Source organism: Eucalyptus grandis, chromosome 2 (genome assembly GCF_016545825.1).
Source record: "Eucalyptus grandis isolate ANBG69807.140 chromosome 2, ASM1654582v1, whole genome shotgun sequence".
Classification (NCBI taxonomy): Eukaryota; Viridiplantae; Streptophyta; class Magnoliopsida; order Myrtales; family Myrtaceae; genus Eucalyptus; species Eucalyptus grandis.
In genome coordinates, this window is record NC_052613.1 from 17,917,233 (window position 1) to 17,934,002 (window position 16,770).

General features: G+C 34.8%; 1 protein-coding gene across 1 annotated transcript; it reads left to right on the top strand.

Annotated features, from left to right (window-relative positions):
- Window positions 1–11,925: 11,925 nt before the first annotated feature.
- On the top strand, window positions 11,926–15,119 carry LOC120290543 (putative disease resistance protein RGA4). The gene is made up of 3 exons (XM_039306838.1): window positions 11,926–12,550; window positions 12,747–14,216; window positions 14,656–15,119. The coding sequence occupies exons 1-3, from the start codon at window positions 11,926–11,928 to the stop codon at window positions 15,117–15,119; spliced, it is 2,559 nt and encodes an 852-aa protein (XP_039162772.1).
- The last annotated feature ends 1,651 nt before the right edge of the window (window positions 15,120–16,770 follow it).

Here is a 16,770-nt window from a genome sequence, read left to right on the forward strand (position 1 = left end):
TTATTATCGATATGTCAATTTATACTTTTTTGTGATATTAATTTTATTTAATATAAAATAATAAAAAATACATTTATCATAAATTTATTAATTTAAAATTTTTTACTTGACTAAAATTTATCATAAATATATGTTTTTTTTTTTTTTTTTTGTGATATTCATTCTTGTCTTCCTCCCTTTCATGGTTGCACTCGGAAAAAGGTAAAGAGAAATGGAAGACACATCAAATCGAAGGACAATGACGTCGGCTGTAATGAATTTTGGGATTTGCATCCTATCTAAGGGCTGTGTTGATGTGTATTATATAATAAATATAAATTAATCTAATATTATCTTGAACAAAATTTTACATGTATTTGGCTTAAAGCATTGGAAATTTTCACAACACTTATAAATGCTCAATTTATACATAATTATTCAGAATCCTTTAAAATTTGAATAACATTTTATAAAATTTAGTTTTTGCATTTTCAAAAGCATAAATAAATATCCTAAGAAAACTCAGCTAACTCCATTACCTTCTTCCGGTCTATTGTACCGTGTCATTTGGGAAAACAAGCTATTATATATATATATATATATAGAAAGTAAGATAAAATGGAACATAATGGTTAAGCTGTGTCATTTCAAAACTCCATTCCTTCCCATTTTCCTTAACATTAATTAGACATATTGCTTTAAAATAAATCAGAATCATTGCATTTAACCTAAGATGATGTTTTTAAAACTATGCATCAACATCGACTTACCTTACTTACTAAATTGGATGCAATCTTTCATATATGTGTGTGTGTGTATAATATACATAGAGTTTTTGCAATTGGTATTTGTCATTTAAATATTTTTAATTATCTATTATTGTTGTACACTGATATTATCTTTAAGAGGGTTTTTTGTACAATAAATGGCCGGCATTTAATATCGAGTGTTCCAAAAGCGCCTGGCCTTTCTTTCTAAAAAAACGCAGGGGAGGAAGAAGAAGACAGACGTGGTGCGCAACCTAAAAGAAATAAAAGGAAAAAGCGAGGGTTAATAGTTAACCACGGTCGAGTCGAGTTAAGTTACTTTTTGGTCACGTCAGTCACGTGTGGTCTTCTGTCAACCCCATGGTGGATGCAGTACGACTTCATACATGTGGATCTTAATAGTATTAAGTTAATACTAGGCCTCACTGATTAGCCGTGGCTCCCCACCGCCCTCATCCTCTGTCTTTGTATTGTGTAATCATTTTGTTTCTTTTTTTTTTAAAATTAATTTGAATGGTTGAATTGTACAAATCGTCCTTTCTTTTATTTAGATGCTTTGTATGATAATGATACGTGAAAAGTAAGGGCACGTCTTCAGCAAAAGCATGCCTATAATTATAAAAAAATAATTGTATACGGAGTACGTGCCTATATAATGAAAATCGTGCGACTAAGAAGCGCTGAACCCATAGGCAAAAAATCGGTCTTCCAAGAACAGTGCGAAGATATACAAATTATTGGTGCGGTTATTATTTGACAAAGGGAATTTATATCTTCAGAGAGACGAGGTTCGTGTTGGGATGCATGTTCACCAATCGGTTGGTTTTGAGGGAACTGGCGAGTCGACTTTTTGCTTAACCTTCCTTTAACTCTCTTATTTCTGTAATGAAAAAGGGGAAAAAATCAAGAGAGACTCCAGAGGTGGATGAACAACAGCACCCCCACCATAGTCGAAGTGACCGTCGTAGAACATACCGTTGGAAAGGGAAGACGAGAATTACCTTCTTTCTGGTAGAGTTACAAATTTCATTATTGCAGAAGATTACGAAGTCATTTCTCCTACCGCATCCTCTTTGAATGATAATGACTCCAAGTCTTTCACACATAGCAAGCACATACACGTTGATAAACGTGTCTACACTACAAAAGATGCGCCAAAAGTATGTTAAAGGGTACTTCACGTAATCTAGGTAGATATTTTTTATAAGAGTAGACAAGTTTTGTGACAACTTCAGACATGAGCGACAGTAGCTAAAGGAAATCAATAAACACGCTTCAACGGAATTTAATTGATGTCAAAATACATGAAACTTCACTAGAATGTAATTGACAACAAAGTGTAGTGACATAAAGACACAGCATCAAAATTTAATCGACAACGGAAATCTAAAAGTTGCAACTAAGATACGCCTCGGAATTTTGTTAACAATGAGATATCTAGAAACTACAACTATGATATAGAAAAGATAATTGAAAGATAATAGTTAAGCCTCGTCATTACAAAACTCCATTTCTTCCCACTTTTCATAACATTAATTAGACATATTACAATATAATAAAGTAGAAAGAATTTAATTGTTTCATTTAATCTAGGGCTAATATCTTGAAAAATCCTAAACCAAGTACATCTCGTGACAACTTTGTCCCATACTAATTTTTTTACCACAAAAAACCCCAAATTGATACACCTTTAATGAATTTACCGCAAACTGGCACATTTATGACAAATTTATCCTTTGTTAGTTTTCGTTTAATTTTACTTGTCAAATTGCTGAGTTTGATGACAAGTAACAGTTGAGTGATATACCAATTTGGGTTTACTCTCCATTGATCACAATTGTACCGGTTTTGTGGTCTTTTGTGATATTAATCAATTTAATTGAGGGTTTATTTGTCACAAATATACTTGGTTTGAGATTTTTTGCGGTCAAAAAATTAGTTTTGGGGTAAATTTATCATAGGCATACTAATTTGGGATTTTTGTGGTCATTTGAAGTAAATTTATTACAGATATATCAATTTATGATTTTTCAAGGCATTAACTCTTTATTCAGATCCCTCCATCTTTACGGATCGTCTAAGGCTTTAGATTCCCCGCTTCTTTTCTCACTTTGCTACAAGCTTCATCATCTCTCTGTTCTTCGTTTTCGAATGTTTGGCGGAGGTCTGGTGGTTGTAGTTGTTTTTGTATTGTAACTGTGGTTTTTCTCCTTTTGGTCTGCTTGCCTTTGGCTTTTGTCACGACTCCCTTCCACTCTTCGGTGTTCCTTAGAGTGTAAGCCTTTGGAGTCGTCTTTTGTATTTTTTTCCAAAGCTATAATATTCTTTACCTTTACCAAAAAAAAAAAAAACTCTTTATTCTAATAAAATGTTTCTAATTTTTATTATGTATTGTTATTGTACTATTATATTATCCTTATCAGGCTTTTTGTATAATGATTGAGGTAGGGTGCCTATATTACTTTTTATGGTTGCCTTTATAGAAAGAAGTCAGGAAAAAAGAAAAATTGAAAAAATGAAAAAATGAGGACCCATCAAATCGCAGGACGAGAATACCACCCATAGTCAGTTGCAACCTTTTCACACTCAGAAACCTCAACAAAATATTAAAAAATGCTTATTCTGAATTTCAAAGAGCAATGAATTATTTTTAACCCTTATTCTGAATATATCATAGTTTACATAGATGATGTTTTAATATATTTACTAGTATAGATCAAAATTTTAAACATAAATCTGTTTTCATAACTATTATCAAGAAAAATGGCTTAGTGGTCTCTCATACTAAAATATTACTTTTCCAAGCATGAATTATATTTTTAGGACATTATATTTCACAAGAAACTATTATCCCAATAGAAAGGTCAATTCTTTTTGTAGAAAAATTCCCTGATGAAATTAAAGATAAAACCCAATTATAAAGATTTTTAGAAAGTCTCAATCACATTATAGATTTCTTTCCAAACATTAACATACTATGTAAACCTTTGCATCAAATATTATAGAAAAACCCCACCATGGACATCAATTCACATTAATATTGTCAAACAAATCAAAACTCATGTTATAAAAATACATTGCCTCCATCTGGCTAATCCATTTGCTTTCAAAGTTGTAGAAATAGATGCTTTAGATATAGGTTATGGAGGTATTTTTAAACAAGTAAAAAATAACAACGAATGCAATTTGTTTCCAAACATTAGAACCAAACCCAACAAAATTACTCTACTATCAAAAAAGAAATCTTAGTTATTGTTCTAGCAATATCCAAATTTCAAGGTGATCTTTTAAATCAAAAATTTCTATTACGAATTGATTGTAAATCTATAAAAGAAGTATTACAAAAGATGTATTAAATATTGCTTCTAAACGAAAGCCATATTATTTGTCTTTGATTTTGACATTTAATTTGTTAATGGAACATCAAATTTTTTGCTTGATTTTCTAACAAGAGAATTTTTTTAGGGAAAACGATGCCTCCAAAATCCGAAAAAGAAAAAGGGCAAAGCTATTGTCAAAACCCCAAAATCACAATCACCAATAGACCAGCTACAAGCCTTGTTAGACATGATGAAAGCCCAACAATCATGATCACCGTCACCTTAATCACCCCATCAATTGCAAATATGGTTAGACCTTATCAAAGCCTAACAAACACGTTTACCATCATCAATATCACCCAATCTCACCCCATATCTAGTGCTCAATATGATCCCTCTTACACAGAACCATCAAAACCAAAAGGTGAAGGAAATTATCCTCCTAATAATAAAAAGTCTAAAAATTGTAAAAAAAATAAATCACAAGCCAATAAACAAAATAAACCTAAACAAAAACCTAAAAGAAAATTTAACAAAGATATTAAATGTTATACTTGTGGGAAAATATAACATATATCAAAATATTGCCGAGTAAATAAAAGGCTAAATGAACTCTCATTAGATGAAAAAACTCTCTATCAACTTAATAACATTACCGTAGTCATAGATAAAGATACTTCTTTTGGAGACTTTCTTGAAGAAGATGTTTTTCAAATCAATGAAATAGAAACCTCCTCAGAATCTAAAGAGATGATTCATCTCCTGATGAACCATTACTTGAAATCAATGTTTTAGCAAAAGAAGAAGAGTTTTTATTAGAAACTACTAATACAATACCAGATCCAAAAGCCAAAAACCAATACATAGATAGACTCTAGTCTTCAATGAAAATTACTAATTCTAATACAACTTATAATCTCAAAAATATTTTGAATAAAAATAAGAAAATTCAATCAAGACCTATTAATATAAATGATCTTCACAATGAAATAAATCATCAGAAATTAGAAATATAGGCTCTCAAAGCTACTCAAGCTTATATGCAAAAAGAAATCTTGATAATAAAGTCTAAAATAGATGAAGGAAAAAAGAAGGAAGATGAAAATTTATCTGATAATTCCAATCTCAATCACCTATTCATCATAAAATTTCAGAATTTCTCTAGCAAAAATCACTAGCCCAAGCTCACTTAACAACTGTCCAATCACTTGATAATTTTGCAGCACATTGCAAAAACTCATTTTAGAAATAAATTTTCTAGATTCCTTTAATAAATCTCATCACAGTGGCAACACCAATGAGGATTACTGCTATGGCATCAATCTGTCAGATAAGGAGGAAGAAGAAGATGAATAGATGAAATTTAATCACCAAATTACTATAAGGACAAAATCAAAAAGAAAAGAAATGGACAAAGAAGACAAATGGACAAAAAAGAAAAGAATCCCATCATGCAAATTTTTGAAGAATCTGGCCTGAAGACTCTGCCCAAGAATCCTATCAGGCGAATGGGCCAAAGCTAAAAAAAAAAAAAAAAAAAAAAAAATTCGCTTTGTTCAAAAGTGCCCGAATTTGCCTATAAAAGGAGGAGAAGAAAAAGAGGAGGGTAGCACTTCAAGCTTCTAGCATTCAAGCTCTCTTGCTCACTTGCTCTCTTGCGTCCAAGGCTTTCTCCAATCACATCCCTCTTTCACTTTCATCCCTAATCACTTGTAATCACTCGTATTACCTTGTAACCACTTCCCAATCACTACAAATCACCTCAGATAACTTGTAATCACTGTTTCAAGGTGTTTCCAATCACCTGTATTGGTTTCCAATTACTTGTATCATCCATCTTTAGTAAGTTTTCTTATCACTCAATAATATAACCAACCAAATTTTGGTTGGTATCATTATTTCATATTCTCGGCTCTCTTTTACATTTTCTTTATGTGGGATCTCTACTTGAGCGCGGACATCTGATCTTGCAAAATGTCACATTTTCTTTTTTTACGCATATTAGTGAGATCTCTGCTTGAGTGCGGACTACCGCCCTGCGTGAGATCACATTGTTAATCATTTTTATTTACTCTTTACAATACCCTACTTATATGTGGATTACCGCCCTTGTGGAAGGTTATCATCCATAGTTTATATCATTCACTTTATATTGTTCATTTAATCACTCTTTATCATTCCATTTTTTATATATTTACTTGAAATCACCCTACATTTTTTCCTTATCTCTATATATAGAACCCCGGATCGTGAGGGTTATTTGGTATAAATATATATATATATATATATATATATATATATATATATATAATATCTTGAACAAGTTTCTACATTTTTTTTTGGGCTTGAATCTTCACAGCCATTAAATAAAACATAAAAAGCTTAATCATCGCATTTAATCTAAGGTAATGTTTTTAGACAATACTTCAACACTAACTTACCTCTTTTATTATATATAGATATACACATAGGTTTTGTAATTGGTATATGTCATTTAAATATTTTTTTACTATCTATTATTATTGTACACTTTTATTATTTTTTAAGAGGATTTTATTGAGGTAGGGTTCCCATGTTATGTTTTATGAAATGACTGAGGTAGTTGATCATTCATGAGTGACAATTGATATATTAATATTTGGCTTTTAATATTGAGAGTTCCAAAAGCGCCCGGTCTCCGTCTCTAAAAATAGCAGAGATGTGGGGAGAAAACAGATGTGGCACGGAACCTTAAAAGAAAGGAAAAAAAGAAAAAAAAGTGATGGTTAATAATTAAGAATGGCCGAATTCAGTTGCTTTTTGGCCACGTCAGTCACGTGGCATTTTGTAACCTCATGCTGCAGATTGCAGCACGGCTTCATACACGTGGACCAGTGAAGAGCCTCACCGTACTCGTCCTATGGACTGTCTTTGTGTTGTGTTAACTTTTTGGTTTTTTTTTTGACCAAAAAAAAAAAAAACTTTTTGGTTTTTTCTAATAATTAATTTGAATAGTTAATTTATACAAATCATTGTTTCCTTCACTTAAGTACTCTATATGATAATGACACGTGAAGAGCAAGAGCAAGTGTTCAGCAAAAGCATACATAAAATTATAGAAAGTCGTACACGAATGTAGGTGCCAAACTTTATACATATGAAAATCTGTTAAAAGACCAGAGTATTTGGTCTGGTGAGCCTAAGAGTGACTCTACTTATATTTGATGGATGCTTTTGAATGTGAGCAGCATACTTAAGCCTTATGTCAAACATATTGCTGAGAAGTGCAAATCTACTTTCTATGGTTTGATAATGGCCATTTTGGAGTGCCGCTAGGAGTTTACTCTTCAAGAGTTGTGTAATAATGCTGCCTTGAAATGAATGTTAAAGTTTCAGAAGTTATTTATGGTCATAATTGGCAATGGATCCCTGCTAGATCTAATTTTTTGTTGAAATCTAAGCAAGCTTATGTGATTAGATCTTGCCATCCTTTCATGCCATTTGCCGATGCTTGGGAATTAGTCAGAAATAGGAGGTCCAAGTTGCTATGACATTGACCTATTTGGATTGACCATAATGTTCCTAAGGATGGATTGATATCCTGAACAAGCTACTTCTTAATGATAGACTTACCACTGTTGTGCTGCAAGCTGCACTTGTTATCTATGTGATGTTTATTTTTGAATCTAGGCGTCACCTTTACTTTAAATGCTCTTTCAATAAGACAGTTTTGGGATACGTCTTTTCTCAGTGATGCTAACAAAGCAATTGGGTGTGAGGACATTGAATTTCAGTGGGCCTTTCAAAACCTCAAAAGTGAAAACTTTTTCAACAACTCTACTAGGGCTTTGCTTCGAATGAGACTATTTACTTTATCTAGACTGAAAGGAACTCTATGCTCCGTGATGTTCCTTCCCCTTCTACTAATTAAGTGATTAGTTTTATAATGTTTGATGAAAACTCAAAATATAACATTTTATAAGAGGTGAGCAATCGGGTTGACCAAACCATACCGGTTTCAGGACAGTTCAGGGACTGGTTTAGTCCTAGATAAAAAGTTTGGGAGCCGGCCTTAACCAACTCAATTCTTGATTGTATATCTTGAAGCGGTCAGTTTCTACCTAGAAACCAGCCTTGCAAGGTTAATTCTCGGGCAGAACTGGCTTTCATTCAAAACCAATCCTGAATCTTTTCTATTTAAACTCCACTTCTTTTATAGTTCTCACACTCAAATTTGGCCTCTCTCTCTCTCTCTCTCTCCTGTCTTGCAGACGCCGTCTGATTTGTTCTCTGTCTCGGTCTCGCCAACACCATCTCATCTCAGGGGTTGTGGGCTTGCTTTTGTTGGTCGGCCGTCAGTCAGCCCACCATTAGCCAGGTTCGTGCTTTCTTATAGCAACTAATTAGAGAGAAGCTCGAGCATTGTACGAGCGATAATTTTTATTACAATTGATTCACCTTGCTCTATCACTTATTATGACATGGCTCAAATTGACAGTAACATTTCTAATTTTTTTTTTTTAAAATTCCTTTTAAATCACTCAAGATCACTCATCTTTGGCCGAAACGAAGAATGCTTGGGAAAATTATCAGTGTCTTTTATTTGGATTTAGAGATATGACTTTTATGGTGTAAACATGGCCACATAAAAACACATAACATGTCGCCAGCTTCCAATTCTAAATAGAATTCAAAGAGAAGATTAGCCAACTTCAAGAGTTGTTTCACCATTGCACACATTAAAATTAAAAGTTAAAAAATATCCTTATCAGCTTGCTTTTATGAGCCCACCGCACATTGATACTTCAATACCAATATATAATTTCTTTGTTGCACACAAAATGTTTCAAACTATTTCATTCACATGATACTTCATAATCTTCTCTCTCTATTTCTAAATTTGGGCGAATGCAAAGATTCGTGAATATAAATTCTTTTACCATGTGAAATGAGATACTGTAGTTGCTCAGGCACCTATAATAACATTCTGTCTTCTCAAGATCCAAATCTCGTTAACTTTAATACTCTGATGTCACTACTAAACAACGAAACCATAAAAATGGGCATCATTAGAAAAAGCCGAGATTCATGAACATAAAGTTTTTTGCCACGTGAAGTTAGATGCTGAAATTGCCCAGGCAGCTATACAACTTTTCTATCTTCTCAAGAACCAGATCTAATTGATTTTAGTACTCGATGTTATTACAAAAAAAATTGGGGCATGCATGTGAACTTGCATTAATTTCTAAGGAAAACATGCGATGAAACTATGAAAATGGGCACCATCAGAAAATGAAGGGAGTACTAAAATTTATGAAAAAGGAATGACTTCCTTAAATTGCCTAAATGTAGAATTTCACGTTGCCTAGCGTGGGAAGAGATCTTTAAAGCAATTTACTTAGAGAATAGGAAAAAAAAAAATATTGAAGCATTTATTCATAGGAAGCAAATAAATTTGAGAGATTTGCAAGGAGAGGGAACTTCCTAAATCAAATTGTAATGCTTTAGTAAAATAATCGCAATAATGTCATGTCACAATAGAAAGAAGAGTTTTAAAATGAGAGGCGAAGTGTTCATATCAGAATGTTAGATCGATCATGTTATCCATGCATACAAAACTTTCTAATTTAAGGAAAGAATCTCTATCCTAATGCATATTACGTATGTATGTACATATACACTAATTTTCACACCTCATAGTGCCCTGATCGAAACTAACTACTATTCCCTTGGTTCGTAACATAAACTCTTGATACTAATTTTGTCATATATCAAATCCATCCTACAAGTTTAGAGAATGACTTGCCATCCTTTGAAAAAAATAAAATATGAAGTCTTAAACTAAGAATAGTGTCGTAACCTAACCCCTTGTGGGGGAGAGAATGTTAGGTTTAGAGGTATTGTCAATTTCAAGGCAACGGCCTTTTATTGACCGAGACTCTCTAAAGTCCATGTTTCACAGGACATTAGGCGTTCAAAATTTTAATCAATTAAGTTTATGCAAATTTTTACAAAGGACCACTAGCCCTTTTTTGGTTGGTTAAAAACCTAGTAAGATATGGGAGGATATTTTATTATTTACGCAACATTGTTTTGGTGTGGGTCACAAGTGGGTATCAAATTGACTAGAGATTTCAAACTCGGAGGTTTAATTACGATAGCCCTAAGACCAACGCCCCTTTGATACCTAACTTGATCATGTGCTAACTAACGCCATAATAACCTATCCAAAAGAAATCTAAGGTTTGGAAAGTAACACCCAAAATATTAAATGCAGAATCAATGATAATCATAAAGAAAATTACACAAGCATCTTAATATCATCCTTGAAGATAAAAAGAAAAAGAAAAAAAAATAAAGAACCCTATTGTAAAGCGCTAAAACTCGTCCAATTTTTGTCCAGTTTTTGGGTTTCAATGTCTAAGGGTTTTTAATTTTTATTTTTAAACTTATAATAATTATTATTTTTAGTGAATTTTTCTATTTTTTTAATTTTTTAACAATTTTCTAAAACTCTAATTTTTTTATTGTTTTTGAATTTTCCAAAAAATTATTATTATTTCCTAAAGCTTTTAAACTTTTTTTATCATTTTCTGAATTTTTATTTTTTAATTTTCGAATTTTTAAATTTTAAAATTATTTATTTATTTATTTTTAATATTAATTTATAAGAAATTCGGACCGGGTCAAGAGACCCAACCAAACTAAACCGATCCGAACCCTATCGGATAGGGTTGGGCTTAAAATGTTAACCCCGAAAGCCCACTCCGAAAAAATTAAATGAGCCCATGAACACTTCTCTTCTTTTTTAATTTTTTTCTCTGGCCCAAATTCTACAAAGAACCTAGCGCACAACAAAACCAAGCCCAAAACCCATCTCTCCCTTTTTTAACGGTTTTTTTTTTTTTTTTAAAATTTCTTTTCACTTTTTTTTTGCCTTTTCTGTTTTTGTCTTTTTCTGCCCGGATGATCTTCAGCCTCTCGCCCCTCCTTCAACGAAACCGAGCTCCTGCAACTCATCTCCTTCGGCCGGAAACACTGAACACCACCGCCATCTGGCCACCGGTCGAGGGGGAACGGGCTCAGCGGGCTGAAAGTTGCCAAGTGGGCCGGACACGCTGTCCCACACGACTTCATCATTTTTTTCTTCTTTTTTTTTTTTTATATATATTTTTCTTTTTCTTTTTTTTTTTTATATAAATTTTATATTTTTACGAAATAAATGGATATTTAAAACATTGACAAAAATTCAGGTGTTAACAGAACAATAATTTTAAATATTTATATTGACTAAGCAAACCTTTCATTGAATGATATTATAATAAAAATCCATTATATCATGAATTAACCAAAATCTAGAAATTCTTTAACCCTCTCCAACTCTCTCTTAACATGACTAATGCAATTTTTGAAAATTTGGGAGAGTCTCCATCCAATTAAGCTATTTTGTGGAATGGTTTTTAATAATAATTTGAGATAATCCTAAAAAAAAAAAGTTGAAAAAGGCCAGCTTCTTTTGAAAAGATTGATATATGGGGAAATTCAATTTCATCAGGAAATTATGCACCAATAACCACACCTAGGTTTAATTCTTAATAACAATGTACAATTAGGCTTCAATCGCGGACCTCAAACTCGACCTCCGTGGGTCCCATATGCATTTTTGATTGAGGCTTGCATGGACGATGAGAATTCCTACGTTCAACAACTCGAGTTAGTCAAGGAAGTTGAATATTAGATTTGTTAGGATTTTTTATTTGCCAAGTCTTACGTAAGCATCAACATGAACTTCTTATACATGTTCTGATAAGCCTATAGCCTTGGAACTAATGTCTTTTGATCCACAGAGAGACAAAGAAAGAGAGATATAGAGAACAAAAATGGCAGAAGCTGTCATTGGTAGCATTGCTGAAAAGATCATTGAGATTTTAGGTTCTCAAGCAATAGAAACAGTTGGAAAGTTATGGGGCATCAAGCATGAACTCGAGGCCCTCAAGAAGACTGTCTCCCTTCTTCAGCCTGTACTGGACGATGCAGAAGAGCAATACCACCATGCCCACATCCGAATTTGGGTTGAGCAACTGAAAGACGCTTTCTATGAGGCGCAGGATGTGCTTGAAGAATTCAACATAGAAGCTATGCGACAAGAACTGAGGGGCCACAATGAAAGGATGAAGGCGGTAAGGACATTTTTCTCAAGTTCAAACCAGCTTGCTTTTAAATTGAAGATGAGTGACAAAGTAAGAGTAGTGAGGGTGAGAATAGAAGCCTTTAAGGCTAATAGAATACCCACCTTGAAGGAGCACCCCAAGAAAGAGTGGAGGAATAGAGAAGAGACGCATTCATTTATACGTGAGGAAGATATTAAAGGAAGAGAAGATGATAAGGAGATAGTTATGAAATTTTTACTGGATTCAAACATGGAAGAGAATGTTTCCATCCTTCCAATAGTTGGTATTGGTGGACTTGGAAAAACAGCTCTTGCTAAATATGTGTATGGAGATAGTAAATTTGACTTGAAAATGTGGGTTTGTGTCTCTACTAACTTTGACGTGAAAAAAATAGTGAAAAAGATGTTAGCTTGTGCAGAAAAAAAGAACCAATTGAGGGTGCAATGGAACAGTTGCAAAGTGAACTGAGGGGAAAAATTGATGGAAAGAGATATCTTTTAGTTTTAGATGATTTGTGGACTACGGAATAGAAACATGGTTGAGCTTGAAAACTTCATTGGTCGAAGGTGCTAAAGGAAGCAAGATCCTTATAACTACACGCCTTCCTTCGATGGCAAAGATCACCGGCACTACTCCACCTCATTTTCTCGGAGGCTTATCTGAAAGTACACCTTTTGATTTACTAATGCAAATGGCTTGTTGTAACAAAGAGGAGTTACAAGATCCTGACATGCTAGTTATTGGTAAAGATATAGTTAGAAAGTGCTGTGGTGTTCCATTAGTTGTTCGAACTGTTGGGAGCTTACTATTCTTTAAGAAAACTAAATCCGAGTGGTTACATTTCAAAGAATATGACCTCCTAAAAGTGTCTCAAAACGAAGAATGCATAAAACAGGTTCTGAAGCTAAGTTATGACCATCTTCCTTCACATTTGAAACAATGTTTTGCATTATGTTCATTGTTTCCTAAAGATTATGAGTTAAAAAAGCAGACTTTGGTCGATCTTTGGATGGCAGAAGGATTTATCCGGCCATCAGATAGAGGTCAACATTTAGAAGACATTGCTCATGGATATTTCATGGATCTACTTTGGAGTAACTTCTTCCAAGAATTTCAAGAGGATGTGGGAACTTGCAAGATGCATGATTTGATGCATGATCTAGCTTGCTCGGTTGCTGGGACCGAGTGTTGGGTGGCATGGGATGACACAAAACACATACATGAAAGAACTCATCATATATCTTATGATTCAACTTTCAATTTCATGAGTAAATTTCCAATCTCACAAGTGAAAGCTAGTGCACTAAGAACATTTTTGTCCGTTACAAGATATTGGGAAAGGGATCCAATGATTGAAGTAGATCTACGCCGACTCATTCAAAGTTTCAAGAGGTTGCGCATCTTGGATTTACATGCCGCAAATGTCGAGAAGGTGCCAAGGTCCATTGGTAAGTTGAAGTATCTCACATATCTTGATCTCTCTTACAATGAAAAACTCAAGAGGCTTCCTAACTCCATTACGAGGTTGCAGAAGTTGCAAAAACTTAATCTTAAGAGTTGTTCTAAACTGAAAGAATTGCCAAGGGATATAAGGAAGTTAGTCAGCCTTCGAAATCTAGACATAGATGATTGTAATGAACTTAGTTATATGCCATGTGGACTAGGGCAATTGAGTTCGTTGCATAGGTTAAGTTGCTTTATATTGCCCAAAGATAAAGCTCTTGCTAAGAAATATTGCGGACTTGGGGAGCTAAATAGGCTTAATAACATCCGGGGAGCACTTTCCATTGAAAATTTGGGAAGTGTGACAAATGCAGTAGAAGAATCCCAAGCCGCGAACCTGAGAGAGAAGAGTTCTTTAGAAGTCTTGGGTCTTTCATGGGGCAATGTCAATATTACTGATGAAGCAATTGCAATGATTACGAAGAGAGATGAAGCACTATTAGATGGATTGAGGCCGCCTGACAATCTGCAGAAGTTGATTATTAAAGGATATAATGGTGAGAGTTTCCCGAGATGGATGACCGAGTTGCCCAATTTAGTTGAGTTAAGATTGATGGGTGTGCCAAAGATGTAAACATTTCCCCCAATTTGGCCTTAGTAAGTTGAAGCATCTCCACATCAATGGGATGAACTCTCTAGAATATTTGCCTGGGGAGTGTTTGGAAAGTCTCACCTCACTTGAATCTCTTGACATCGAGTCTTTCCTCGGTTAACTTCCCTCCCACTTGGTTTGCGGCATCTATCGAAGCTCGTGGATCTCTCTATTTGGGATTGCGAGGAGCTCGATTTATCCAAAGATGAAAGCGGCAACATCATCTTGGATTTCCATGGACTTAAGAGTCTCCGGTCTCTACATATCAACGATCTTCCCAAACTAGAATCTCTCCCACAGTGGATTCTACAGCTCCGCAGTCTCGAGCGTCTCAAAATTTTCAGATTGCCCCAATTTTAAGGAATTATCAGAGCAAATCGAGAAATGTGAGGAGCTGGATATATCCAAAGACGAAAGCGGCAACATCTTGGATTTCCATGGAGGCCTTCAGAGTCTCCGCTCCGTGGAAATCGAGGGCCTTCCTGCACTGACATCTCTCCCACAGTGGCTTCTACAAGCCCGCAATCTTGAGCGTCTCACAATTTGGAGTTGCCGCAAGTTGAAGGATATACCAGAGCAGATCGAGGCCCTTCAATCACTTCAAAATCTCGTCATCATTCAGTGTCCCTCATTGACATCATTCCCTGAAGCAATGCGAAGGCTCACATCCCTTACTCACCTAACCATCTACCGTTGCCCAAAATTGGAGGAGAGTTGCAAAAGACAAGCAGGCAAGGACTGGGACAAGATCGCTCATATCCCGCACATACGAATTGATTGTAGATCGTGCACTAATTTTCTTCACTGAAGGTATGTGGGACCTTGTTTCCCAGATTTTTACATGAATAATTTTTCGAATTGTGTTTCGAATACTTGATTTGATTTTGGGGGACATGGACAGATCGCTGAAGAGAGAGAGAGAGAGAGAGGTTTGCGACGTGATTTGGTTATGGAGAGAGAGGACAATGCCCACTGAGTTCAGCATGTGGTTTTTAACTTTGAATTGTTGGTGCTTCTAGAGAATTTCTGAGCGAAGTTGAGTACATCTGTTTGGCGTCATATGAATTTGTTTCTGTATCTTTTGATTTATTGCTTGATCTGGTGAAGATGAGCCGGGTTTGCTGATTTGGCTTCTCGAACTGGACTCTTGCAGCTCTAAAAACTATTATGATGTGTGGTCGGTGGCTGCAATTTCAAATTTTCAATGGCATTTTGGTTTTGGATCAGGTCTGTACTTTTAAGTTGTTTGTGTAAAATTGTTCATGACAATTGTGTTTAAACCTCGCTTTTTATGCTTTAAAAATGCAAGTTTTTCCCACTTGAAACTAGTCTTCAAAAGCGGTTTCATGAGATTAAGCTTAGGGAAAAATTGCTAGCACTTGCTAAAGAGACCCTTTCTTTTGAAGTACCCTGTCCATTCTTTTATCTTTTCGAAACTAAACTCTCATGCATACCAGAAGGCCATGTCGTACAAATAGAGCTCGCCGTTTAAACTATCTTCCATGAGATTAAGCTCCTAGGTTTTTTGTTTCAGTAGATTTGTCTGTTGCTCATGCTGTTTTATTTTTCAAACTGGGCAGAAATGAAGCAGATTTTGGCACTGGCATGTAATGCAAGATGAGGATCACAAACAACTCATTGACGGCCAGTCGTGTGACAGGAAACACATGGATTTCTCTCTTGCTAAAATAGAAGAAGAATGGAAACACCAAGAGCGATTCTAAGTTTAGTGTGTATGCTTTGAAGTCCAAGAACAATACTACTTGAGAGTCTTCTCAACTTGGACGTCATGCCCTACGCCAATACAATAATTGCAGAATACATTTGGTATGTTTTCATGCACTAAAACCTTTTGTGATGCCCAAAAAGATGAACAAGACTAGAACTATTCTGTACTCACCTAAGAATTGCAGGTCACCCAAAATTGGAGGAGAGGTGCCAAAAAGATGCAGGCAAGGATTAGTACAAGATATCTCATATCCTGCACATAAAGTTGAAAAAGGTATCTATCAATGCTACATGATTCGATTGGGGGACATGGACAGATCGCTGAAAGGTTTGGACATATCCTTGAATGCAGGTGTTTACAAGGTGTGGGAACTTTGCTTTTTTTCCCATTGTGAGTCATGCTGTAGATAAAGCATGCAATTGCTTATTTGATTTCACATGGAGTGAAATGCCTGCAGAGTCTGATGATTCTGGGAAACTTTCATAGATAGAGTGATGAAATGTTTCTCTCAAGAACTTTATCTCAACATGTTCCCAAAGAATCAAAGATTCTGGCATAGATTTGCACAGCAAATCAAGGGTATGAATTGCAGCAATGAAATATGTTGCATTTTTCCTTTCACATCCCACATGCTACTGATCTATCAATTCCTGAATCAAGTGATCCCTAGACCTGTGGCACACCCGTCTGGACTTCCAAAGTGAAATTCCTATGGATCAAGTACCGGTCA